This window comes from Pongo abelii, chromosome 1 (assembly GCF_028885655.2).
Source record: "Pongo abelii isolate AG06213 chromosome 1, NHGRI_mPonAbe1-v2.0_pri, whole genome shotgun sequence".
Classification (NCBI taxonomy): Eukaryota; Metazoa; Chordata; class Mammalia; order Primates; family Hominidae; genus Pongo; species Pongo abelii.
The window spans coordinates 232,627,546-232,654,177 of NC_071985.2; the positions used below are offsets into that span (position 1 = coordinate 232,627,546).

Consider the following 26,632-nt stretch of genomic DNA (forward strand, 5'->3'; position numbering starts at 1 on the left):
GCTTAATTTTAAATACAAAGTATCGATTGCTGGTTTAAGATTTAGGCAATTCCTTTACAGAGGAACTGAGGCCAGGCTTGGTGGCCCATCCTGTAGAGGTGGGAGGATCTCCTGAGACCAAGAGTTGGAGACAGCCTGGGCGATATAGCAAGACTTGGTCTCTACAACAAATTTTTACCATTAGCAGGTGTGGTGGTGCACGCCTCTGGGGCTAATTCGGGCTTAGTAGGGTGTGGCTACTGGACAGGCTGAGGCAGGAGGATCACTTGAGCCTGGGAGGTCGAGGCTGCAGTAAGCTATAATGACACCACTGCACTCTAGCCTGGGCTCAGAGTAAGAACCCATCTCTAAAAGGAAAAAGAGAGAAATGGAGAGAGCGAGCAGAGATAGAGAGACAAATGGAGAGAGTGAGCAGAGGTAGACCGCCTCCCTCCAAGCACTGCAGCTCCGAGGGGTCTGCTCTCCGATGGGCCCTGTTGCGTGCCCAGGCCGAGGGGTCTGCTCTCCGATGGGCCCGTTGCGTGCCCAGGCCGAGGGGTCTGCTCTCCGATGGGCCCGTTGCGTGCCCAGGCCGAGGGGTCTGCTCTCCGATGGGCCCGTTGCGTGCCCAGGCCGAGGGGTCTGCTCTCCGATGGGCCCGTTGCGTGCCCAGGCCGAGGGGTCTGCTCTCCGATGGGCCCGTTGCGTGCCCAGGCTCCTCTTCTGTTTCCTACTTCAACCAACAGCCTACACCCTTCCTAAGGACACAAAGTTCAGAAAGCATTGTTTCATCGACCAGTATGAGGCTCTGCGCCATCACACTGTGCTGTTTCGCTGTGATCCCCCCGACCCCTGCACCCCGCCCTGCCCCCAAAGCAAAGGTTTCCTGTCTGAGAGAGTCCTCCAGCAGTGAGGACCTGGAGGAGTGACCGTGCAGGTTCCAGAGGCAGGTGGACAGCCTGGCCTCCAGCCTGACCTTGAGCCAAGACAGGGACGCAGCTGCCTCCGGAAGCCCGGGCCAACGGGGACAGGGGCTGGAGTCCCAGAGCAGGCCCCAGCCAGGCAGTGGGTACCACGCTCTGCTCCCACAATTCAGGCAGCGAGTGTGGTTCCTGAGCTCTCTGCATCTGAGCAGACCTCTGGGGACAGGGAGCTGCATGGCCCGCCAGGACTGTGGTCTCCCAGTGTGGCCTGTGGCCCCCAGTCACCCAGCCCCAGGGCATCCCAGGACCGACGCTGCAGTGGCTGGCTAAGTGTCTTCCATGGACGATGCCTGGGCAGAAGCGTGCCCTCTTACACCTGAGCACAGTGTGGTCATGAGGTCACCGCTGGCCCCCACATCACTCTGCAGCCTCGTTCTTCTTGGGGTGCCCGTCCTTCACGAGGGAGAGGCTGGTGGGGCGCAGGCGGCTGGTCCTGGGTAGCATTCAGATCCCAACCCAGCCGTGGCGTGAGGCTGATGTGAAGCGCACCACTTTGTGATCAGTAGATTCTCCAGAAAGCTCCAGCCTCTGCCTCTTATGTCACCTTTGACCCCAGGAGGACGCTAGGGTGCCCCTGAAACCCCGAATAGTGTCAGGCAATAGAGAGACACGGCAGTGAGGCACCTGTGGGACTTTATTAGATAAACAGACACCAGCTCCAACCACAGGCTTGGACCGGCCAGCTGACAGTGTGGCCTCAGACACCCCTGCCAGGTTCCCTGCCCTCTGGCAATGGCTGGAAGCAGGGTTCAGGCTGCCCCACCTCTGTCTAGTCCTGGCAGGCCCCCCTCACCTGGCTCTGCTGTGGGAGCCGAGGACAAAGACCCCGCCCGCCCCACTCCTTCTGCCCCAGGGGCTCAGCCAGCACCCACCCTCCCAGTGGCCTGGGCAGGGGCTGGGGTGCAAAGCCTCACCCTCCGCCTCTGAGCGAGGGAAAATGCATCTCCCAAGAGTGTCTCGAGGGGCGGGAACGAGGCCTGCCCCTTCCTAGCCAGTGCCTACAACAGGGGGTGTCCTGGGGGGCAGAACGGCTGACCCCCACCACAAGACATCCTGGTGCAGAGGCCCCGAGTACAGCCCAGTCCCCACCGAGGAGCATATCCTAAACGTGCAGGGGCAGGAGGGGTCCGCTGCCAGGCTCCATGAGGTGCCGGCCTCGCCTTGGACTCGGGATAGGGGGCGCTCAACCCCGCGCCCAGGCCCCTCTGCCTTCAGCCAGCGCATCTTCTGTCGGTACTGCCGGACAGCATCTTGCACACAGGCGTCCATCATGGCCTCAGTGAGGATCCCGTCCTTGGAGGCATACGCCGTGGCCTAGTGGGGAGAGAGGGAGCTGAGGGAGGCCGCCATGGGAACCCCCCACCCCAAATGCACACCAGGGCCCCGAGGTGGGGAGGGGCCAAACCAGGGGCTCCAGCATGGCCTGAGGGTGAAACACAGGCTTCCCGCACCTCGGCAGAGCCCAGCACATGTGTGGACACCGGGGGCGGCCCCTGCAGTGCCCACAGCCCTGCCTGCGTCCTCAGCACTGCTGTTGCTCAATGACTTTCTAATAATAAAAAAGCCCAAGGCGGAGCCTCACTGAGGGCCGACCCAGGGCAGCTTCCGAGAAGCAGGTGGGAATTGCAGACCCTCTGCGAGTCTCAGCCGTGGCCAGGCAGCGCCTCCGGGTCACAATGCACCTCAGACCCTCAGACCCTGACCCTCACAGGCCTCCAGGGCAGAGGCAGCCACTGCCCACCTTGGGACATCAAGGCCACCTCTGCCTCCATTTCCCTGTCCTCCTGGGCACAGGGCTTGGCATCTAGCACGCGGAGGCTGGAGCTGCTGGGGCTGTGGCCCTCGGTGTAGCTTCAGGCAGCCTCAGGTCCAGCCCTTCTGCCACAGACAGGTCACTCTCCATCCCAATGCCAGCAAAGGGCATGGAGTCCCCAAGGTGAGGCACCCGTGGGTCACGGTGAGGGTGTGGGGACCCCCACTGGGCGCCGTGCTCAGGAGCGCACCAGGACGCCTGGAGGAAGCACAGGACAGGGGACCCTTCCCGGACAGCTGAGTGGGTCCCTCGCCCCATCCCGGCTGTGCCTCCCAGAGGCAGGATTCATCTCACGGGGTGCAGGGGCAGCAGCACACCGTCCTCCCACAACACCGTCGCCACGACGGAACCTGCCATGGGGATGACCCCATGGTGCCTGTCCCCTCTGCCAGCGCCCACCCCTCGCCAAGCCACTGTGTGGGGAGACACTGACCAGAGCCGGACCGCCACCGTGGGTCAGGGGCCCGGGAGCGCAGGAGACACTGACCAGAGCCGCACCACGACTATGCATCAGGGGCCTGGGAGTGCTCAACATCATTTTTGGTCTTGAGCCCACCCAAGAGAGGGCAAACAGGTGCAGGGACCCTCAGGGTCCACCCGAGTGGCTGCACCTCACCCAGGGCCCAGCGGAGGAAAGGGGCTGAGCAGATGCTCACGGGGCCAGCCCTCCGGGAAGCACGGGGACCTGGCAGGAGCCCACCAGAAGTGACAGCTAAATGTCACGTGGCCTCCTGGGTGGGATTCTGGGGCAAGACCCAGTAGCGGGTGGGGCCAACAGTGACACATGATGTTCACCATGTGGCAAGGCCCCGGGCCCGGGAGCTCTCTGTGCTATCCTTGCAATTTTTCTGGGAACCTAAAATCTTCAAGCTATAAAGAGGTCAGCATTACCCTCATATCAAAGCCAGACAAAGACACCACAAGAAAAACCGCAGGTCAACATCCCTGATGAGCATCCCTGGGAAAGTCCTCAACAAAATGCCAGCAAAACGAATTCAGCAGTATAGTTAAAGGACTCTACACCCTAACCAAGCAGGATTCATTCCTGGAACACAAGGATAGTTCAACATATGAAAATCAATCAATAGTGGCAGAGTGGAGGAAGGAAATCACATGACCCTCTCATCTGATGCAGGAAAAGCATTTGACAAAATTCAACACACTTTTATGATAAAAAAAAAAAAAAATTCAACTGGTCGGTTGCGGTGGCTCACACCTGTAATCCCAGCACTTTGGGAGGCCGAGGTAGGCAGGTCACCTGACGTCAGGAGTTCGAGACCAGCCTGGCCAACATGGTGAAACCCTGTCTCTACTGCACTCCAGCCTGGGCGGCAAAAGCGAGACTGGTCCTCCCCCAAAAAAAAGAAAAGAAAGAAAAAAATTAACAAACCAGGAATTGAAGGACATGCCCTAAACACAAAGACGGCCAGCGATCACAAGTCCACAGCTGACATACTCAGTGGTGAAAAACTGAAAGCTTCCTCTGAGAAGGAACCAAGCAAGAATTCTTACCACTTCTCTTTCACACATCGCTGGAAGCTCTGGCCAGAGACAGGAGAAAAAGAAAAGTCATCCAAACTGAAAAGGGAGAGGTAAAATCACCCGTTCTCAGGTGACATAATCTTATATGTAGAAAATGCTACATATAAGAGCCACCGTGCCCAGCCAAATTATTATTGTTATCATTTATATTTTGAGACAGTTTTGCTCTGTCACCCAGACTGGAGTGCTGTGACGTGATCTTAGCTCACCGCAACCTCCACCTCCCGGGTTCAAGCGATTCTCCTGCCTCAGCCTCCCGAGTAGCTGGGACTACAGGCGCCCGCCACCACGCCCGGCTAATTTTTGTATTTTTTAGTACAGATGGGGTTTCACCATGTTGGCCAGGCTGGTCTCAAACTCTTGACCTTGTGATCTGCCCACCTCGGCCTCCCAAAGTGCTGGGATTACAGGAGTGAGCCATGGTGCCCAGCCTTTTTTTTTTTTTTTGAGATGGAGTCTCACTCTGTCACCCAGGTTGGAGTGCAGTGGTGCAATCTCGACTCACTGCAACCTCCACCCTCTGAGTTCAAGCAATTCTCCGGCCTCAGCCTCCTGAGTAGCTGGGATTACAGGTGCCTGCCACTGTGCCCAGATAATTTTTGTATTTTTAATAGAGATGAGGTTTCACCACGTTAGCCAGGCTGGTCTTGAACTCCTGACCCTGTCATCTACCCGCCTTGGCCTCCCAAAGTGCTGGGATTACAGGAATAAGCCACCACACCCGGCGCCACACGGTTAATTTTTGTATTTTTAGTAGAGATGGGGTTTCGCCACACTGGCCAGGCTGGCCTCGAACTCCTGAACTCAGTTGATCCAACGCCTTGGCCTCCCAAAGTGCTGGGATTACAGGCATGAGCCACTGTGCCCAGCCCAAATTATTATTATTATTATTACTATTATTTTTTTTTTTGAGACAGAGTCTCACTCTGTACCTCAGGCTGGAGTGCAGTGGCCTTATCTCAGCTCACCGCATCCTCTGCCTCATGGGTTCAAGCAATTCTGCCTCAGCCTCCGGAGTAGCTGGGATTACAGGCGCCCACCACCACACCCAGCTAATTTTCGTATTTTTAGTAGAGGTGGGGTTCATCATGTTGGCCAGGCTGGTCTTGAACTCCTGACCTCAAGTGATCCTCTCTCCTTGGCCTCTCAACATGCTGGGATTACAGGAGTGAGCCACCGGGCTCATTCCAAATTATTCTTCGTTTTTAAGACAGGGTCTCGCTCTGTAACCCAGGCTGGAGTGCAGTGGCACAATCACAGCTCACTGCAGACTGGACCTCCTGGACTCAAGTGATCATCCCACCTCAGCCTCCCAAGCAGTTGGCATTACAGGCATGTGCCACTAGGTCCGGCCAATTTTTTCATTTTTTGTAGAGATGGGGTCTCGCCTTGCTTTCTAGGCTGGTCCTGAACCCCTGGCTTCAAATAATCTGACTGACTTGGCCTCCCCAAATGCTGGGAATACAAGCATCAGCCACCACCATACCCGGCCTCTGCTTTCTTAGTTGTGGAAACAGACCTGGTTCCAAGTAGAGATTGCCTGGAACAGAGACCTCAGCTGACCCACAAGGACGGGGTTTGAGATCTGGGGCTCTTTGTCACAGCGGCATAACCCAGCCTGTACTGACTAGTACAGCTCCCTACATACCTCAGCTCCAGCATTCAAATCAAGGTACTTGGCTACTTCATTAAACTGTCACACATTCATTCAAAAGCACTGCTAGATTGAGGAACTAGGTTGTCACACAGACCCTGCGGACCCCAGAGGCGGCGATACCTGTGCGCGGCGAGGGCGCCTTCTACCCCACAGACCTGGTTTTGCTTTTCCAGCAACCCCCAAAGACTAAAGCTTTCTTTTATTTTGAGATGGAGTCTCAATCTTTGGCCAGGCTGGAGTGTGGTGGTGCGATCTTGGCTCATTGCAACCTCCAACTCCCTGGGTCAAGCAATTCTTCTGCCTCAGCCTCCTGAGTGGCTGGGATTACAGGCATGCACCACCAAGCTCAGCTAACTTTTGTATTTTTAGTAGAGACGGGGTTTTGCCATATTGGCCAGGATGGTCTCAATCTGACCCCGTGATCCGCCTGCCTCAGCCTCCCAAAGTGCTGGGATTGCAGGCGTGAGCCACTGCGCCCAACCTCATCAGAACTCTCTGTATGGCCGTGCCCACACTCCTGTGAGTCTCGGTTCCTCGGCCCTGGAGTATCTGCGGAGGAGCAGGAGGGGTGCCTCCGAGGAACAACTGGCTGTGGGACAATCAGAGGCCACTCCCACCGTGTGTCTGAGCCCGTCAAGCAGGACCAAGCCAAGGGACCTGGTCCAGGAAACACAACGTCCCTCCACCCCCACCACCCAACTCACACGGGGCCTGTCCTGACGACCATTCGCACTAGGAGGTGCCTGTTGACCAAGATGAGAGTCAGAAACCTCCCAACACACGCGGAAGAGCTCGGGCACCTGGGATGCTGGACTGGCTTCCAGAGAGCCCCGTGTGACTGTCAGCCGCCGACGCGGCCCCACCCTCCTGAGGGCATGAGCGGGTGTGCGATGCCGTGTGGAGTGGCCCGACTGGGGCAGGAGGCCCTGTGTCATGTCTGTGCACAGAAAACCCCTTAACAGAAGCTCCCGTGTGACACCGGTGCTGGGATAGGCCTGGCGCAACCGAGCATCTCCACAGCAGCTGGGGTCCCGTCTGGATGGACGCGCTGAAGCCTGACTCACCTGCCAGGACACGGCCAGCTGAGCGATCTCCCGTCCCGACATGCCCTCCGTCAGCCGAGCGACCTCCGAGCACTTCCTCCCGAAGTCAAACTGGGCCAGCTTCAGGCGCCTGCGGAAGGAGGTCCCAAGTGGGCCGGCCGAGGCCGCGGATCCCATACCACGAGGTGGAGGCTAGAAGGCAGGCAGCCGGGCCCACACCCACGCCATATGGAGCCTGGATTGGGGGCCAGGTGGGGTGGGACACTCACCGTTTTCCCTCTGTGGCCGGCTTAAGAACGTAGTTGTCAAAATACATTCTCACCAGGCGCTCCCGCTCCTCCTGCTGCGGCAGGTCGAAGTGGACCATCACGTCGACGCGGCTGTTGATGGCGCAGTCGAACTGCTCAGGCAGATTGCTGGCCAGGACCAGCATGAATCTGTAGGACAGGGATGGGGAAGGAAACGCTGGGGCTGCCGGCTGAGCTGCCCCGAGGGCAACGGGGGCTCCTCAGCCCCCTCAGGGAGACTTTTTGGGAGAAACTAAAGCGGCAGCTTGTGAGCACAGGAAACACGGGGAGAACGCGGCCACAACCCTGGTCACCCGCCTGCCTGCCCCACCATGCCCAGCTGTCCCCCCGCCCGGCTTCCTGGGCCTCTGTTCTCCCCGTGTGCCACTTCCCTGCTGACCCTCACCCAGCCTGGTAGGCAGCACGGGGAACACCACTCCCTCCTGCTACCTGAGCCCCACTGTGCTTGGAGCAGGGATGCGGGACCCAGAGTCCATATGTCAAGATTACGGCCATGCAAGCCAGGAGCAGGACCTCGGGGGCCCGGGTTCAGCGGAGGCTCAGTAGGGCCCCAGCCTTGCTTCTCTGGGAAGGACCTGAGTCAGGGCTCCAGGGAGCATCAACCGGCAGCAGCTGAGCCAGCAAGCCCAACGTGCCCGAAGAGTCAGTCATGGCCAACCGGCAGGACTTGATCCTCCGTGTGACATGTGACTGGGGCTGGAGGGGCCCAGGAGACTAATAAAACTCAAAATTGAGGGATTTGGGAGGGACGAGGGAGCCTGGACATAGGGCCGGTCACCCTACTGGAGATCTCTGGGCGGCAGCAATCAGACCACCTCCCTTGCAGGCACAGGACCGCAGAAACCTAGGGGCACGGGGACCTGCAAGCTGGGGCGGCGCACAGGGCTGTGAGGACAGGACTGACCCCAGCTCTGCCCAGGAGGCCCCCGCATGTTCCTCAGTGACACCCCGCGCTGTCCCGAGCTGGGCCGTTCCCGGGGGACATCCGAGGTGGGCACACTGAGGCCACGGCAGCTGCCCAGCACTGTGAGCCAGGGACCCTCAGTGGGAACCAAAGGCGACGGCTGCACAGCCGTGCCCGGGGGCCCAGGACCCGAGGGGCTCCCTCACTTGTTGCTGTGCTGGCCCGTGCGGTACAGGAAGGCGTTCAGTGTGGCCCTGAGGTCCTCGCTGATCTTCTCCTGCAGAGAGAAGGTTCCAGCCTTAGGCACCAGGAGCAAAGCCTTGTAAACAGCCACAGCAGAAAGTCCCACAGGCCTCCCTCCTGCAGGGAGCAGGGACGTGGCGACACTTTCATGAAATCTAAACTCAAAATCCTGACCAGGGCCAGGGGCAGTGGCTCACACATGTAACCCAGCATTTGGGAGGCCGAGGTGGGCAGATCACCTGAGGTAGGGAGTTTGAGACCAGCCTGGCCAACATGGTGAGACCCCGTCATGTACTAGAAATTCAAAAATTAGCCACACATGGTGGCACACCTGTAATCTCAAGCTACTTGGGAGGCCGAGGCACGAGAATTGCTAAAAAATAAAAAATATATTTAAAAACAAAGCCTGACTGAGGGCTCACGTCTTTAATCCCAGCACTTCAGAAGGTCGAGGTGATCAAATCTCTCGCTTTTTTTTTTTTTTGAGACGAAGTCTTGTTCTGTCTCTCAGGCTGGAGTGCAGTGGCACGATCTCAGCTCACTGCAACCTCTGCCTCCTGGGTTCAAGCGATTCTCCTGCATCAGCTTCCCAAGCAGCTGGGATTACAGGCGTGCCCCACGATGCCCGGCTAATTTTTGTATTTTTACTATAGACGGGGTTTCACCATATTGACCAGGCTGCTCTTGAACTCCTGACCTCGTCATCCACCTGCCTTGGCCTCCCAAAGTGCTGGGATTACACACGTGAGCCACTGTGCCAGGCCAAGGCCGGTAAATCTCTTTAGTTCAGAAGTTTGAGCCCTGCCTGGACAATGTGGGGAAACTCCATCTCTACTAACGTTACAAAAAAATTAGCCGGGCGTGTTAGTGTGCCTCTGCAATCCCAGCTTCTCGGGAGGCTGAGGCAGGAGAACTGCTTGAGCTCGAGAGGTCAAGGCTGCAGTGAACTGTGTCGCCCCTGCACTCCAGCCTGGGCGACAGACACCCTGTATTAAAATAATAATTGTATGGCTGGGCGTGGTGGATCATGCATGTAATCCCAGCATTTTGGGAGGCCAGGTGGGCAGATCATTTGAGGTCAGGAGTTCTCGACCAGCCTGACCAACATGGTGAAACTCCATCTCTACTAAAAATACAAAAAACTTAACTAGGTGTCGCGGCAAACACCTGTAATCCAAGCTACTCAGGGGGCTGAGGCAGGAGACCAGCTTGAACCCAGGAGGCAGAGGTTGCAGTGAGGCAAGATTGCGCCACTGCAAGCCAGCTTAAGGGCTGCAGCCTGGCCCAGGATGACAGCCGCACCCACCCGACCACCCTCCTGTGGCCAGACAGAGGCTTAGTGACACTCACAGTGGCTCGCTTCTGAAGGAAGGCGTCCGCTTCATCCATGAAGAGCAGGAGGCTGTGAATGAGAGGGAGGCCAAGCAGGGCGAGAGTGACGCCAGGAGCAGCCCACAGCAGCGTCCGGCCGCGGTGGCAGCAGTCCAAGCAGGCAGATCCCCACGGGGTACAGGCCGAGTGGGCAGATCCCCACGGAGTCAAGCTCTGCCCCATCAGGAGCCATAAGTCCTGGACTCAACAGAAGCCGATCAGCCTGGCCTCTGGGCAGCTGACCACGACCCGGCCTCATAAGGCCATGGGAAACCAACCACACAGGGGGCGACAGACTCCGCCCTGCAGGCTTCACCCACACAGCGACCCAGTGCAGTGCACAAGAGTCCACGCAAGGGGCAGGGTCTTCTTTTTTTTTTTCTTTTTGAGACAGAGTCTCGCTCTGTCGCCCAGGCTGGAGTGCAGTGGTGCGATCTCGGCTCATTGCCAGCTCTGCCTCCCGGGTTCACGCCATTCTCCTGCCTCAGCCTCCTGAGTAGCTGGGACTACAGGTGCCCACCACCACACCTGGCTAATTTTTTGTATTTTTAGTAGAGACGGGGTTTCACTCTGTTGGCCAGGATGGTCTCGATCTCCTGTCCTCGTATCTGCCCGCCTCGGCCTCCGAAAGTCCTGCGATTACAGCCGTGAGCCACCACTCCTGGCGCACGGGCAGGGTCTTCTAAAGTGAAAGGTCAAAGGCCAGAGGGGAGGGTGCCAGCCGTGAGGATCGTGGTTCCAACGAGAACAGCCGAGGCCGCAACGGTGCCCAAACTGTGCCCTGCATGGGGTCACTGTGGGGCCTATTGAAGGGTGCGTGCCATGCTGTCTTCAGCTAACTTTCAAATGGTTCTACAAAAGGGAACCAGTGCCCACGTCCACCTGCACGCGTGTTGGAGGGAGGGCGGCTGTGGAGGAGCCTCCCCTGCAGCTGTGAAGACCCCTCTCCCCCTGCACCCACCCACCTCCCTTCTGCCCTAAGTATCCCACTGGCAGCTTCCACACGCTGGGGGCCTCGTGTTCACCAGGGTCCACACTCAGGGGACTTTCCCTCCGAGGGACCCTCCACTGGGCCTCCTGCGTGGCCACAAGGACAGAGCTGCAGAAAGACAAGGTCCCCAAAAGACACCTGGACCCCCTTCCCAGAACGCAGCCTGCTGGGCCGCAGCAAAGGGCCTGGTGCGTGCTGTGGGGACGTCTCACCCGCGCCGGCTGGTATTGGCCCAGTCAAAGAGCTTGTGCATGGCGGTCACGCCTTCCCGCCCCATGGGGGCCACGTCCCCGCCTGTCATGATGGCGTAGTCCATGCCTGAGTGCAGGGCGAGTTTCTGGACAGGAAGGGTGAGGGGAGACAGAACAGATGTTCCCTCCGCCTCTGCAAAGCCTGCACACTCTGCCTGGAGTGTGGAGCCCCTGCCGGCGTCCCTCCCTGGAAGGCACCGCCTGCCAGACAGGAGACGTCCCCTGCCTGGAAGATGGGAGGCGCTGCTGCCCACACCAGCACCCTGAGCCTACATGAGGGTGAGCAAAGGCCTAAGGGGGGTCCATTCCCCAGGCGGCTGAGCCCCCCAGACACCTGCAGGCAGGTAAGACCCCAGCGGCCCCTGGCCCACCTGCGCAGCCAGGCGCTCTCACCTTGGCAAACAGCGTCTTCCCGGTGCCTGGTGGCCCGTACAGCAGGACATTCCCGTACAGGCCCCGGTTCTTCTTGGTGTTCCTTGTTGCTATGGCGATGTCGCGCACCCGTGCTTCCAGGCTGGGCTGCCAGGGAAGACGGGGGCTTGGGGGACACACATTGCACCCACAGAAGCCTCGGGGGCAGGGGCTGCGGGAATGCCCGGGTGCGGACTCCGCTCCTCGGAGAGCCGCCCAGCTCACGGGCAGCCTATCTATCCCCGGCACGATCCCAGCAGTCACATCTCAGGAGCCAGAAGCTCCTGGGCGCCACCACGAGCGCCAGCAAGGGCCACAGCCCGGCCCAGCTGCGGGGTCCCCTCCCTGCGCCTCCCCAGTCCCAGGCACACCGACTTACACTGAGCACAACACCCTCCAGCGCGTCCTGGGGCCGACTGAGGAGCCGCCGGCTGACCTGCCAGAGGGGAAGGGGAAGCACCATTGGGTCACCTGCCACAGCCACGGGACAGCCACCAACGCACAGACACACTCAGTAACACACAGAAACGGAGCTGCCCTGAAGCACAGCCAGGACTGGCCTGGAGCTGGAACCCCGCCCCGCCGGGAGACCAGGCAGCTATTGCTGGGATTAGGGACATTTTCCGGTTCCTTATTGGCTTTTATTTTCTTAACCACCCACCGAGTGACCTGTGGAGACCCCGCCACCCCTGTGTGGAGAGCAGGCACCTTGGGGGCTGGCGAGTGGCGCAGCTCCCCAGGGAGGCCACCAGACACCGTGGCCTGTAGCAGCTTCCCCGACAGACGGCCGCACACCCAAGTCCCGGATCTTGCAAGGACCCCAACGTGCTCCCAGGCCCCATCAAGAGCCCTGAGCAGGGGACACCAAGGCAGACAGGTGAAGGGTCTCACTGATGCAGACCCCTAAGGTACAGTGCCAGACAGGAAAACCCACCCGTGAAGCAGCGTGCGGGTGCCCGTTATCTGGGAAAAGGGAAGGGACAGGAGTGTATGCGTGGGCTATGCTCGTGGGGCAGAAGGGACTCAGCCAGGAACTGCACTCAGGGAGGGCCAGGCCCGCGCCGCTACCTGGATGGGGTGCCGCAGCGCCTCCAGCACCGTGATGCGGGACGTCTCCCTCACCAGGGACGGCTTCCCCAGCCGAGCTTCGATGAAGCGACCGGCGACAAGCGTGGCATTCTTGGCTGAGTAGACCCCGACAGCCAGCAGCGTCAGCCCAGCCACCTGCAGCAGAGACACCGCACTGGCGCACCAGCCCCCACCCTCCCTCCCTCCTAGAGTGGGAGATGCACGGGGCTGCCCCCACCCTCTCTCCGCCCGAGGGAGAAGCACAGGGCCGTGCGCTGGCCCCACAGGAACCCGAATTCTCGGCCCCGAATCCCACAGCCACGTGGTTACAGGAGGCAGGTGGGGCAGTCATAGCGCCCTCACTCAGGGCCATTTTCTCTGCAACTGGCAGCATAAATCCTACAAAGCCCCGGTCGCTGAGCAGGGCCCTGGGCAGACCCAGCCGGATATGTCACAGGGCCACACCCTCTGGTACATTCTTGGCCACTGAAAATGGTACTTTATTCCTGGAAAACAAGACTAACCCAAAATCTCTAACTCATTTTAAAACTCGTTTAGGCTGGCCGGGTCTGTAATTCCAGCACTTTGGGAGGCCAAGGCCAGTGTATCACCAGAGGTTGAGAGTTCAAGACCAGCCTAACCAACCTGGAAAAACCTCGTCTCTACTAAAAACATGAAAAAATTAGCCGGCTGTGGCGGAGCACGGTGACTCACGCCTGTAATCCCAGCACTTTGGGAGGCCGAGGTGGGCAGATCATGAGGGTCAGGAGATTGAAACCATCTTGGCTAACACGGTGAAACCGTGTCTCTACTAAAAATAAAAAAAAAATTAGACAGGCATGGTGACAGACGCTGTAGTCCCAGCTACTCAGGAGGCTGAGGCAGGAGAATGGTGTGAACCCAGGAGGTGAAGCTTACGGTGAGTCAAGATCGCGCCACTGCACTTGAGCAGCGCACTGGAGAGTGAGACTGTCTCAAAAAAAAAAAAAAAAAAAAAAAAGACCCAGAAAGTGAACCCAACTCCATTTTGCAAAAACCTTTATTCGGAATAAAACCCTGAGAGTTTCACGCTGACAGATTCTTCTCTCATTTAAAACCTCACTCTTTTGTGCGCAGTCTTTGGCCTGCTATGGTGACGCACCACGTCGCACATGGCTGCATCCTCCGTCCCCCACCCACCCAGCACACAGTGGGTGCCTGGCACTCAGTGGGCACTTGCTCTGCCGTGGTGCCGGCGCCCAGTGCTGTGACTGCAGCACCTGCTGGTAGCCTGGTCAGTGTGACGGTGAATGTCGCAGGTGGTGTTGCCGTGTTGGTGAGATGGTGTCACGTGAGGACATGACGGAGCTGCTTAACGCACCCTTGACTTTGTTTTTAGAGACAGGGTTTTGTTCTGTGGCCAGGCTGGAGTGCAATGATGCCATCTTGGCTCACTGCAACCTCCGCCTTCCGGGTTCAAGCAGTTCTCCTGCCTCAGCCTCCCATGTGACTGGGATTACAGGCTCACTTCGCCACGCCAGCTAATACAGGTGTGTGGCAACACACCTGGCCAATTCTCCTATTTTTAGTAGAGATGGGGCTTCACCATGTTGGCCAGGCTGGTTATGAACTTCTGACCTCAAGTGATCTACCCATCTTGGCCTCCCAAAGTGCTGGGATTACACGAGTGAGCCACCGGGCCTGGCTTTTTTTTTTTTTTTTTGAGACAGAGCTTTCCTCTTGTTGCCCAGGCTGGAGTGCAATTGTGCGGTTTCAGCTCACTGCAACCTCCCCCTCCTGGGTCCAACCAATTATCCTACTTCAGCTTCCCAAGTAGCTAGGATTCCAGGCACACACCACCTTGGCCTGCTAATTTTTGTATTTTTAGTAGAGATGGGGTTTCACCATGTTGTTCATGCTGGTCTTGATCTCCTGACCTCAGGTGATCTGCCCGCCTCGGCTTCCCAAAGTGCTGGTATTACAGGCGTCAGTCACCGCCCCCAGCCACTTTTTTTTTTTTTTTTTGAGATGGAGTAGGCTGGGGTGCAGTGGCTGGATCTCGACTCATTGCAACCTCCACCACCCGGGTTCAAGTGATTCTCCTGCCTCAGCCTCCCGAGATTACAGGCACGTGCCACCAGACCCAGCTAATTTTTTTTTTTTTTTTTTTTTTAGTAGAGACAGGGTTTCACTCTGTTAGCCAGGATGATCTCGATCCCCGGACCTCATGATCCGTCCACCTTGGCCTCCAAAAATGCTGGGATTACAGGCCTGAGCCACCACCGCCTGGCCATTTTTTTCTTGAGACAAGGTCTTATTCTGTCGCCAAGAATGGAGCGCAGTGGTGCAACGTCAGCTCACCGCAGCCCAAACCTCCTGGGCTTAAGTGATCCTCCTACCTCAGCCTCTCGAGTAGCAGGACCACAGGCGCCGCCATCACACCCAGTTAATGCTTTATTCTTCGTAGAGATGGGGTCTCACTGTGTGGCCCAGGCTGGCAACTGCGTTTTTTTCTCCCAGCTCAAGGAGGGAGGAGCAGCCGAGGCCAGCAGATCCAACGTGGGCTTGCTCCGTGCTGGGAGAGCTACAGGGCTATGCAGACCCGGCAGGGACAGGACCTGGGGCTCCAGGAGGCCCACACATGCTGCTCCTCAGCCACCTGCCAGCCCTGTTTTACGAGTATGTTTACCGTGGCTGTCACTTTGTCCCGGTCTGTCACAAAGGCACGGAATCCTTCCCCAAACAAGGTGCCAGCCGTCCTGCGGGGAAAGCAGTGGTGTGACCAGGAAGGACACGAAGATCCGTGCCACGCAGCAAGAGCAGGTTGAGGGTGAGGCCCTGACATGGCGGCCCGGCCTTGCCAGGACAGAGAGGCAGTGCCCCCACCAAGGAGTCAGCCTACGGCGGCCAGGCCTGGAAGAGCTGGAGAGCGCCCTGGGACCAGCGACTCACACCTGCGGGACTCCGTCTGTGGCTGGCCCGGGCCTCGGCAGTGCTCACCTGATGGACTCCAAGACGGTCTGACGGTGCTCGGCCGCCTTCAGGCGGATCTGCTCGCGGATGATGTCTGCATTCTCCCGCTCGGCCTTGGTGCGCGCCCGGGCCTCGGCCTCCACTCGCAGCAACTCGTTCTTGTGCCGCAGCTCCATCTCCCGCTCCACGGTGGCTGCCCCAGAGAGTCAGGGCAGCTCAGCGCCATGCAGTGCAGCACGTCCACCTCCGCCCACACTGTAGACCGGCCCACGCTGCTGACAGGCTAAGGCCACCGAGAGGCCCACACCACAGACAGGCCCATGAAATGGAACGGCCCACACATGGACAGGCCCATGCCACGGACAGGACCATGCCACAGACACACACAGACCTCGGCAGGGACAACACCACAGGCCGGCCCTGCCCATGGATTAGGGCAGAAATCTGACCCAGAGGCCTAGGCAACTTCTCAGGACGAGCCCTTTAAAGCAAAACACCAGAATGTGGAGTTCCGAAGGAAGCCCCCCTCACACAGAAACACAGCTGTCAGAACTCAGAGACGCGTGACGTGCCATGTGCCTGGCTACTGAATATTAAACACACACATCTCGCCACAAGCCCACGCGCGGTGAAAAGTGGTGACAGACGTTTGCCTGGAGCACTCGCCAACAAATGCCACATGGCACCAAATACCTGTGGATCCCCACTAGAGACCAGGACAATAAAGACCCATGTTCTAGGCAGAACACAGCGGCTCACGTCTGTAATCCCAGCACTGTAGAACGCCAAGGCAGGTGGATAATGAGATCAAGAAGTTCAAGACCAGCCTGGCCGACACGGAGAAACCCTCTCTCTACTGAAGATACAAAAAAATTAGCTGGGCATGGTGGCAGGCGCCTGTAATCCCAGCTACTCGGGAGGCTGAGGCAGGAGAATTGCTTAAACCCGGGAGGCAGAGGTTACAGTGAGCTGAGATCGTGCTATTGCACTCCAGCCTGGGTGACAGAGCGAGACTCCGTCTCAAAAAAAAAAAAAAGACCTATGTACTTCCCATGAAGTGAAGCAGCTCCTGCCCTCCCCGCACAGACCCTGGCATCCACTCGCAGACAGAGGTGTCTTCCGAGAGGGAGCCCCACCCCACGGAGCCCCAGCAGGCCTCACCCACTGCACTGGTAGCTATGAGGGGCCGGGCCGCAGAACTCAGGCTCAGAGTACACGCCGGGTAAGCGTCTGTCGGGCACTGAGGTCCACAAGCAGCCCCTGCCACCTCCGACCCAGCCAGGAGAGCAGACAGCCTACCTCGCCGCATGGCCTCCTGCTTCTGCACGGACTCCTCCTGCTTCCGTAAATTCTCCTCATTGAGAAGTTGCTGAGAAGCCGCAGAAAAAGAGAAAGGTCTTTAAAACCAGAAAAATGCTCAACACCAATCCAGAGGTTGTGCCTGCCCCAGGACCGCAGGGCTCCAAGCGTCCCGGGCACCTGGGGGCTGCAGACGCCACACCCTGACACAGACACGGGTGACGTTGGCCGGGACGGCAGTCGCTGAGAGGCTGGGTTCAGGGGCCCAAACTCCCCAGCGGCAGAAACAGCCCCCGCTGTGGCTTCCCTGACAAGGGCCACTGCGGGCTGACCTCCCAACACCACTGCCCTGATTCAGGCTGCGCTTAAGGAAGCCTCTGTCTTCTGCCAATTAAACGTTAAAGCTACAATGCCCACTACAGGCAACATGTGAACCCTGCCTGTGAGCTCAGGAATGAAGGTGACAAGCCCTAAGGAGCAGGGAACAGATGTCACCCAAGCTTTTCTCATAGACCCAGAGACCCGCCCACCACCACTAACCAGCCCTCAAAAGCAGAACATCCCACACTGCGAGCTGGGCGCCCGGGTGGGAGACAAGGAGGCTCGGCATGCCTGGAGAGCCACTGCTATGGAATCCACACAAGGGGTCTGCGTGCGGGGTGTGCAGGGAGTGTGTGTGCATGCCCTCATGTGCAGTAATATGCGTGTGTGTGCCCATGGGTGCGGGGGTGTTTGTGTGCGGTGGGGCTGTGCCCTCGTGTGCGGGTGCGTGCCCGTATGAGGCACACTGTGAGCTGGGGTGCGTACAAGTGCCCAAGTGTGTCTGTTTGGGGGGGTGTGCGCGTGTGCCCATATGTGGGACTGTGTGCATGACCGTCTCCGCAAGGGGGTGTGTACTTGGGTTGTGTATGTGTGCCTATGTGTGAAGGGGTGTGTGTGTGTGTCCATGCCTATGGGGGGTGTGTGTGCCCACGCGTGCAGCGTGGTGTTTGTGCATGTCCATGTGGAGGTGCGTGTGTGCCCGTGTGTGTGTGTGTGTGCCCGTGTGGGGGTGTGTGTGTGGGCCCGTGTGTGCAGGGGGGTGTGTGTGCGTGCCCATGTTGTGTGGGGGTGTGTTTGCGAGTGTCTGTCCATACCCGTGTGGGGGTGTGTGCGCACAGGGGTGTGTGTGTGCGGGCCCATGTTTCCCTGTGTGTGCAGGGGTGTGTGTGCCTCTGTGTGTGCCGGGAGTGTGTGTGTGTGCGCGCAGGTGCCTGTGTCTCCGTGTAAACGTGTGCACACGTCTCTGCATGTGTGCCTGTACACGTGTGCCGGTGCGTGTCTGTCCGAGTAGTTTCCCGTGCTCTAGCACCCACCATCAGCAACCCCGGCATTCTTGCCCCGTGGCCTCTGACCCACTGACCGGTCCCACAAAGCCGCCTACGTTCTCAGGGACGGAGGCACCTTGCAAGGGAGGCTGAGCTCACCTGCTGCTTCAGTTGGTCCTCGTAGCGCTGCCGGGCCAGCTTGTCTTGATACTGGGCCCTCTGGGGGAGAAGAGGGCGGCAAAGACACATCTCAGCCAGGAGCTGCAGTCTGGGCCGACTGGGCGGAGCGCCGGGAACTCCAATGCGCCATCAGCCTCACACAAATGTGGGGAGGCGCAGGGACCTCCCGTCTGGCTCAGCACTGAGGGACCTTACAGGTCTTAGACATTTGTGCAAGGCTGTTCCAAGGGCAGCTCCAATGGCTGACTCCAGAGCACCCTGGGGCCGCATCCAGCTCCCAGTCCTGCCCCAGGCCGTTCCCCCGAGCCGGGCTGCCTCCCTCGCGGCCTCTTGCGTTCTTACAGCCTGGTGCTGCCGGGTCTCCTCGCTCAGGGTCTTCCTCCTCTCCTCGGCCTGCGCCCGGATCTGCTCGATCTTGAGCTGCTCCACGGCGGCCTCATACTCCTGCAGAGCACAGCACTCACCAGCTGGCACTTGCTCAGGGCTGGCGCTGCCTGACAGCCGCTCCTGTGTCTGCACGGCTCCGGCACGGCAGAGACTCCGTGCCCAGACTAGTGTGTGCAGCAGGCTCCGGGCTTCCAGCCGCATCTGCACCCAGGCTCAGGCCCTGGAGGAATCCAGACCCACAGGCACAGAAGCACCAGCAGAAGCCTGCGAAGGCCCCCGGGGAGGGAGGCCGGACACCAACCTCACCCGCAAAGGCTGTTTCTGGGCAGCTCCAGGCAGGTGCTCACTTTTGGACTGTGATGAGGGCAGAGCTCGTGCCTATTCTAGGAATCCTGGTGAGTGGGCAGGGCGCGATGGCTCTCGCCTATAATCCCAGCACTTTGTGAGGCTAAAGTGGGTGGATCACCTGAGGTCAGGAGTTCAAGACCAACCTGGACAACATGCTGAAACCCCATCTCTACTAAAAATACAAAAATTCGCCAGATGTGGTGGCAGGCTCCTGTAGTCCCAGCTGCTCGGAAGGCTGAGGCAGGAGGTTGAACCCGGGAGGTAGAGGTTGCAGTGAGCCGAGATCACACCATTGCACGCCAGACTGGGGGACAGAGTAACACTCTGTCTCAAAATAAAATAAAATAGGCCAGGCATGGTGGCTCATGCCTGTAATCCCAGCAGTTTGAGAGGCTGAGGCGGGTGGATCACCTGAGGTCCGGAGTTAGAGACCAGCCTGACCAACATGGAGAAACCCTGTCTCTACTAAAAATACAAAATTAGCCAGGCGTAGTGGCACATGCCTGTAATCCCAGCTACTCCAGAGGCTGAGGCAGATGAATTGCTTGAACCCGGGAGGCGGAGGTTGCAGTAAGCCGAAATTGCGCCATTGCACACCAGCCTAGGCAAGAGTGAGACTCCATTTCAAAATAAATAAAATAAAATAAAATAAAAAATCCTGCTGAGTGAAAAGAAACGAGGTGAGAATGTGAAGACGACCCCCTCCCTCAGGACGACCAGACGCCCTCACCAACACTGGCCCTCCCTCTTGGGCTGCTCTGTGGCAGTGTCTCTCACCTTCCCTTGTTTCCTTCTGTGAAACGAGGCGCCCAAGCTCGGCCCTGGCCTCACTGCTGCCCATGTACACGCCCCTGGCCCTACCCACCAGTAGTAGCCCCACCAATCTCCACACCCGAACCCCATGTGCGCCCCGGCCTCCTCGCCCACATCGGCCCCACTCACCTTCAGCTTGGACTGTTGCTCCAACTGCAGCGTCTGCTCCTGCATCTGCGCCAGATTCAGGGCATCCTTGGCATAACCTGTGGGCGCATGTGGCAGGTGTAGGACACGCAGATGCGAAAGCCTGGCCAACATGGTGAAACCCAACCTCTACTAAAAATACAAAAACCCAGCGGGAAGCGGTGGCTCACGCCTGTAATCCCAGCAACTCAGGTTGAGGTGGGAGGATGGTGTGAACCCCGGAGGCAGAGGCTACAGTCACCCAGATCACACAGCTGCACTCCAGCTGGACAGAGTGAGACTTAAGAAAAATAAAATCTCCAACCTGGCCAACATGGTGAAATCCCGTCTCCACTAAAAACAGAAAAAACAGCTGGGTGTGGCGGTGCACGCCTGTGATCTCAGCTACTGGGGAGGCCAAGGCTGGAGAATTGCTGGAACCTGGGAGGCGGAGCTTGCAGTGAGCCGAGATCGCACCACCGCACTCCAGCCTGGGTGACAGAGCGCAACTCCGTCTCTAAAAAAAAAAATTATTCTAGCCAGGCGCAGTGGCTCACGCCTGTAATCCCAGCACTTTGGGAGGCTGAGGCGGGTGGATCACGAGGTCAGGAGATCGAGACTATCCTGGCTAACACAGTGAAACCCCGTCTCCACTAAAAATACAAAAACTTAGCTGGGCGTGGCGGCAGGTGCCTGTAGTCCTAGCTGCTCGGGAGGCTGAGGCAGGAGAATGGCGTGAGCCCGGGAGTCGGAGCTTGCAGTGAGCCGAGATCGCACCACTGCACTCCAGCCTGGGAGACAGCAAGACTCCGTCTCAAAAAAAAAAAAAAAAAAAAAATTCTAACACAGAAAGACGCGTAAAGTAGGCAAGGACCTCCGATGCTCCTGGGTTGGTGCGTTGTTCCCGTCTCTCTTCCTCCCGCAGCCCATCTCACTTTTTTAAGCCTTCAGAGTCAACTGCAGCAAACACGTCACTAACTAGAGCCCAGCGTCTGTTCTCAGCTCAGGTGTAATTTCTGGAGGTGACTGACGCAGGCGGGAAGTGCCATGGGGAGCACTTGTTGCATTTAGACTGAGCCAGCGACACTTTGGTGTTTGGGGTGGGTCTGCTTGGGCCTGTGGTTAGGCACGAACTGGGCTGATGGGCATCAGCGTCAGATTTCAGGAAGCGCCTTGGTAGCCAACCTCGGGGGCCCCAGTGAACAGAGCACAGATGAGACCGGGACCTGCCTCTCAGGGAAGACAGTGCCAGGTCAAGAACGGGTTTGGCTGCTGAGCTCGGGAATCCAAGGGCTGAAGCGGCCCAGGGCCCTCAACCACTCTCACTCTGACCCCGAGGGGGCCGAGGGTGTGTCAGTCCCCCAGGGTCTTGCCGCAGAGCAGTGACAGGAACGTGGGTGTCACAGTGAGGCGCTCTGCCTATTTCCTCCCGAGGAGACCTTTGGCTGGATTAAGCTGAGGCCACTCTCTCCCCTGAAAATGGCTCATTGACAGTTCCCACCCCCGATGACTCTGGGGAGGAGAAGAGGGGAAAGAGCAGGTCAGGTGCCCATGTGGCCTCTCGGTTATTAGAATGAGAACAATCATTCACCACCTTGGAGTGACCCTGTGCCAGGGACATGCGTCCCAGTGCGTGAATTCACACCTACAGGGCACGAGGGTCTCCTCCAGGAACGTACGTCCCAGCACGTGAATTCACACCCACAGGGCACGAGGGTCTCCAGGGATGCGCGTCCCAGCGCGTGAATTCACACCCACAGGGCACGAGGGTCCCCGAGGATGTGTGTCCCAGCGCGTGAATTCACACCCACAGGGCACGAGGGTCTCCTCCAGGGACGTGCGTCCGAGCCCGTGAATTCACACCCACAGGGCAAGAGGGTCTCCAGGGATGTGTGTCCCAGCGCGTGAATTCACACCCACAGGGGACGAGGGTCCCCGGGGACATGCGTCCCAGTGCGTGAATTCACACCCACAGGGCACGAGGGTCTCCTCCAGGGACGTGCATCCCAGCACGTGAATTCACACCCACAGGGCACGAGGGTCTCCTCCAGGGACGTGAGTCCCAGCGCATGAATTCACACCCACAGGGCACGAGGGTCTCCTCCAGGGACGTGCGTCCCAGCACGTGAATTCACACCCACAGGGCACAAGGGTCTCCTCCAGCCACCCCCTCTGTGGAGTGCAAGGTGAGCGCTGGTGCTCACAGACAGTTCTGGGACAATGTGCTGCTCTGGCTTCCAAGGACAGGCCGGAGGAGGGGTCAGGGAAGACTCTGGGAACGAGGCAGCATGGGGCTAGTAGCCTCCAGGGACAGAGGCAGCCAGTCTGTGAGGAGGAACCGCCCGTTTGCCTGGAGAGCAGCAAGGCCAAAGCAACCGGCTCCGGCCGAATCTCGGCGACCCTGCTGCCAGGAAAGGGGCACGGAGGAAGCCAGGAGCGTCCGGAGGGGACGGACTTGCAGAGGGGCTACCAGGCAGACAGGCAGGGCAGGGAGCGCCCGGGGAAAGGCGGCGGTAAACTCTGGAGAAACCTCTTTCACCAGCCAGCAGTGAGGCCAGGAACGAGGGAAGGGACCAACACGAAAGAGCCCACACCTGGAACACAATCCACAGGAAACAAACACTGACGGAGGGCTCCCCACGGTGCACCTGGAGACCCTGCCGCAGGCCCCGCTCCACCACAGAGAGGGCAGGCCAAGGCACAGGCAACACGGGCAGAGCGGACTGCGGGTCAGGAGCTCTGTCTGGGGCCGCCAGGACTGGAGCGACTCAGAGGCACAGGTCTGCACCATGGGGAGGCGGTCCTCGGCGGCCTGAGGCTGCTCAACCAGGCCTGTACCACTGCAGGGGGCTGCAGGCTGATAACTACGATTTAGCTTCTGGAAGTGGGAGAAGTTTCAATCTCTAAGTGAAGTTAGCGGGTGAAAACCTCCAGGAACTAGGACAGAAAGGAACCCTCCAAATAAGCCTGCAGCAAGAAAGTCAGTCACCAACGTCCGCTGTCCTCCGAGGTGCCCTGAAGTCCAGCCCTCCATTCCCATCCTCACCTGATCATTAAAATTACTATGAGCAGCGGCTCACGCCTGTAATCCCAGCGCTTTGAGAGGCCAAAAGGGGTGAATCACCTGAGGCCAGGAGTTCAAGACCAACCTGGCCAACATGGTGAAACCCCGTCTCTGGTAAAAAACACAAAAATCAGCCCGGTGTGCTGGCGGGCGCCTGTGATCCCTGCTACTCGGGAGGCTGAGGCAGGAGAATCGCTTGAACGCCAAAAGGCAAAGGTTGCAGTGAGCTGAGATGATGCCACTGAATTCCAGCCCAGGAGGCAGAGCCAGACTCCATCTCAAAAACACATACACAGAAAAATTACCGAGCAAGTCTGCAGTCCCCTCTCCTCAGGAGGCTGAGACAGCTGGATGGCGTTTACCCAGGAGGTAAAGGCCAGACTGGGCGACAAAGCAAGACCCCATCTCTTCAAAACAGAACACACAGTGTCAGTGGGGCCCAGCTCGGACTATCCATGTTAGCCTGGGCCCAAACCTGAATGTCCCTCTGGGGTTATGAGATCCAGCCGGGGTCAGAGACCTCTGCTCAGGATGTTCCACGCACCCCAGGGAAGGGTACAGGATGGAACCACAAGTACCACCAGGCCATCCCTCCTTAACTGGGAAACTCGGTTTATATCTCCTTCACACAAAGGTGCTTCACACCAGGGATTCCCTAAATGATCTTTTTAAAAAGGAACCCCTGCTGGCCGGGCGTGGTGGCTCAGGACAGTAATCTCATCACTTTGGGAGGTCTAGGTGGGTAGATCACGAGGTCAGGAGGTCAAGACCACCCTGGCCAATGTGGTGAAGCCACGTCTCTACTAAAAATACAAAAATCAGCTGGGCGTGGTGGCGCGTGCCTGTAATCCCAGCTACTTGGGAGGCTAAGGCAGCAGAATTCTTTGAACCAGGGCGTTGCAGTTTGCAGTGAGACAAGATGGCGCCATTGCACTCCAGCCTGGTGACAGAGCAAGACATCATCTTAAAAAAAAAAAAAAAGGTGGCACGCGGTGGCTCACAGCTGTAATCCCAGCACTTTGGGAGGCCGAGGCAGGCAGATCACAAGGTCAGGAGATGGAGACCACTCTGGCTAATACAGTGAAACCCCATCTCTACTAAAAATACAAAAAATTAATCACGAGGTCAGGAGATCGAGACTATGCTGGCTAACATGGTGAAACCGTCTCTACTAAAAATACAAAAAATAAAATAAAAAATTAGCCGGGCGTCGTGGCGGGCGCCTGTATTCTCAGCTATTCGGGAGGCTGAGGCAGGAGAATGGTGTGAACACAGGAGGCGGAGCTTGCAGTGAGCCGAGATCACATCACTGCACTCCAGCCTGGGCGACAGAGCAAGACTCGTCTCAAAAAAAAAAAAAAAAAAAAGGAATCCCTTCTGTCTGGGTGCTGTGGCTCATGCCTGTAATCCCAGCACTTCAGGAGGACGAGGTGGGTGGATCACGAGGTCAGGAGATCGAGACCATTCTGGGCAACGTGGTGAAATCCCGTCTCTACTAAAAATACAAAAATTAAATGGGAGTGGTGGCACGTGCCTGTAATCCCAGCTACTCGGGAGACTGAGGCAGGAGAATCGCTTGAACTAGGGCATCGGAGGTTGCAGTGAGATAAGATGGGGCCACTGCACTCCAGGCTGGCGACAGAGCGACACTCCATCTTAAAAAAAAAAAAAAAAAAAGGAACCCCTGCTATCTGGGCGCGGTGTCTGACGCCTGTAATCCCAGCACTTTGGGAGGCCGAGGCGGCCGTATCACGAGGTCAGGAGTTGGAGAGCAGTCTGGCCAACATGGTGAAACCCGTCTCTACTAAAGTTGCAAAAAAAAATTAGCCGGGCGTGGTGCTGCGCGGCTGTAATCCCAGCTACTCGAGAGGCTGCGGCAGGAGAATCGGAGGCGGAGGTTGCAGGGAGCCGATATCGCACCACTGCACTCCAGCCTGGGCGACAGGGCGACCCTCTGTCTCAATAAATAAATAAATAAATAAATAGAAAGAACCCCGGCTTAAACAAGAGTTGAGAACCACTGTATTCTTTCAGTGAATTCAACACCTTCTACGTTCCAGACTCGTAGCCATTTGAACTGCATCGTGCTACAAATCGTTAAAGCCACAGGGCAAAGGAAGGCTGGGGGAAGAGACCCGAGCTTAGAGAAGGTGCAGTCAGTGCTCACACCCTGAGGGCCTTGGGTCAGGGATTTACTCCAGCTGGGCAGCACGGCCTGACCCGAAGCTTCACAGACTTCGCGGTGCAAATGCTAACGTCTTCCAACAAGAAGTACAAATCTGCTAGAGTCTCGTTAGAACCAAGTACCTCTCAGATACGCTTCCCTTGTTATGTGGAAACTGCTAGCAACCACCCAACAAACCCATCTACCGATCTGGACACGCCTTGGCCTGTGCCACGTGGAGGCAGCAAGAGCAGAAGGATCCCACACACTCGGCGGTAACTGAAGACCACGGCCAGCCCCAGGCCCTGACCCCTGTAACCTATGAGCGCCACCTCCGCACCGCTTTCCGCACCTGACCCGCTCCTCACAGCTGGAGAGCTGCAAAAGGGTGACGGCAAGAGTCCGATCCTCCCGGCACGCGAGACGGCTCCGGCCGGGGGTGCTCCGGGGGCGCAGTCTCGCCCGGGAAGTGGCTGCCGACAGCGGCGAGGAGCAGCAAGGGCCAGGGTTCCCGCTTCCCCAGCCCGTCCCGCCCGTCCCGCCCGCCCCGCTCCGCCGCACTCACGCGAGTGCTCCAGCTCGCGCGCCGCCTTGGCGGCGCGCTCCAGGCCGGTGGGGTCGAAGTTGCTCCATTTGTCCTTGGGCGCCGGACGGTCTCCGAAGCCGCGGTCCCCGCCGCCCTCGGCCCCGGGCTGCGCGGGCGGCAAAGGCGGCGGCGGCCCCGCGCCTTCACCCTTGGGGCCTCTGTTAATGCCGAAAAGCCACGACATGCTCGCACCGCCGCCGCCGCTACCGCCGCCGCCGCCGGGACCCCAACCCGAGTCTGACTCGCGCGCAGCAGGGAACAGCCCCCACTCGCAGCGAGCCGGTGGCCAGGACCACTGCGCAGGCGCCACACACACCCCTTCTTCCCGGCGACGGAAATGCGTAAGGGTCACAAGCGCGCAGCCCTTGGATTGGCCGCGAGGGCAGTGACGCCATAGCGACTGCGCCGCAATTGAGGAGCGTGCTCCGCGGCGGCGGGAACCGGGGTGAGCGAGTGGAGGGCAGGGGGCGGGGTGAAGCGTCTGGGTACCGGAGCCACACCGGGACAAAACTCCGGAAGGGAGTACTCGAACCCGGGGCAACGTCAGTTCCGCCCCGCAACCGCGTGGGCACCAACCCGGAGCCCACGGTTCACGCGCTCGCAGCGGCCCCGACTCTCTCCTTGATAGGAATGGTTGACTTCACGGAAGATGGAGTGACTCGTCCCACTGGATTGGGAACTATTTTAAGCCTGAATAATGTTATGTACGATGAATTCCAAATATCCCTTCAAAGAACCGGTATGTCAGTATGTTCAGTCTTTGTTCTGCATTTTAAAATCTAACTTTCTCGCAGTTGCAGTAAACTTTTTCCACCAGTTCTAATCAGTATTTCATGTCACGT

At 58.4% G+C, this 26,632-nt stretch overlaps 1 protein-coding gene across 1 annotated transcript; it reads right to left on the reverse strand.

Annotated features, from left to right (window-relative positions):
* Window positions 1-1,577: 1,577 nt before the first annotated feature.
* ATAD3B (ATPase family AAA domain containing 3B) lies at window positions 1,578-26,095 on the reverse strand. The gene is given in 17 exon segments (XM_009235894.4): window positions 1,578-2,021; window positions 2,023-2,276; window positions 7,039-7,147; window positions 7,287-7,454; window positions 8,436-8,506; window positions 9,823-9,874; window positions 11,047-11,171; window positions 11,479-11,604; window positions 11,876-11,932; window positions 12,565-12,720; window positions 15,233-15,302; window positions 15,544-15,709; window positions 16,816-16,885; window positions 18,282-18,341; window positions 18,645-18,746; window positions 19,980-20,056; window positions 25,770-26,095. Coding segments are annotated over 17 exon segments (1,929 nt in total). The 5' UTR covers window positions 25,975-26,095; the 3' UTR covers window positions 1,578-1,960.
* Between the last annotated feature and the right edge of the window lie 537 nt (window positions 26,096-26,632).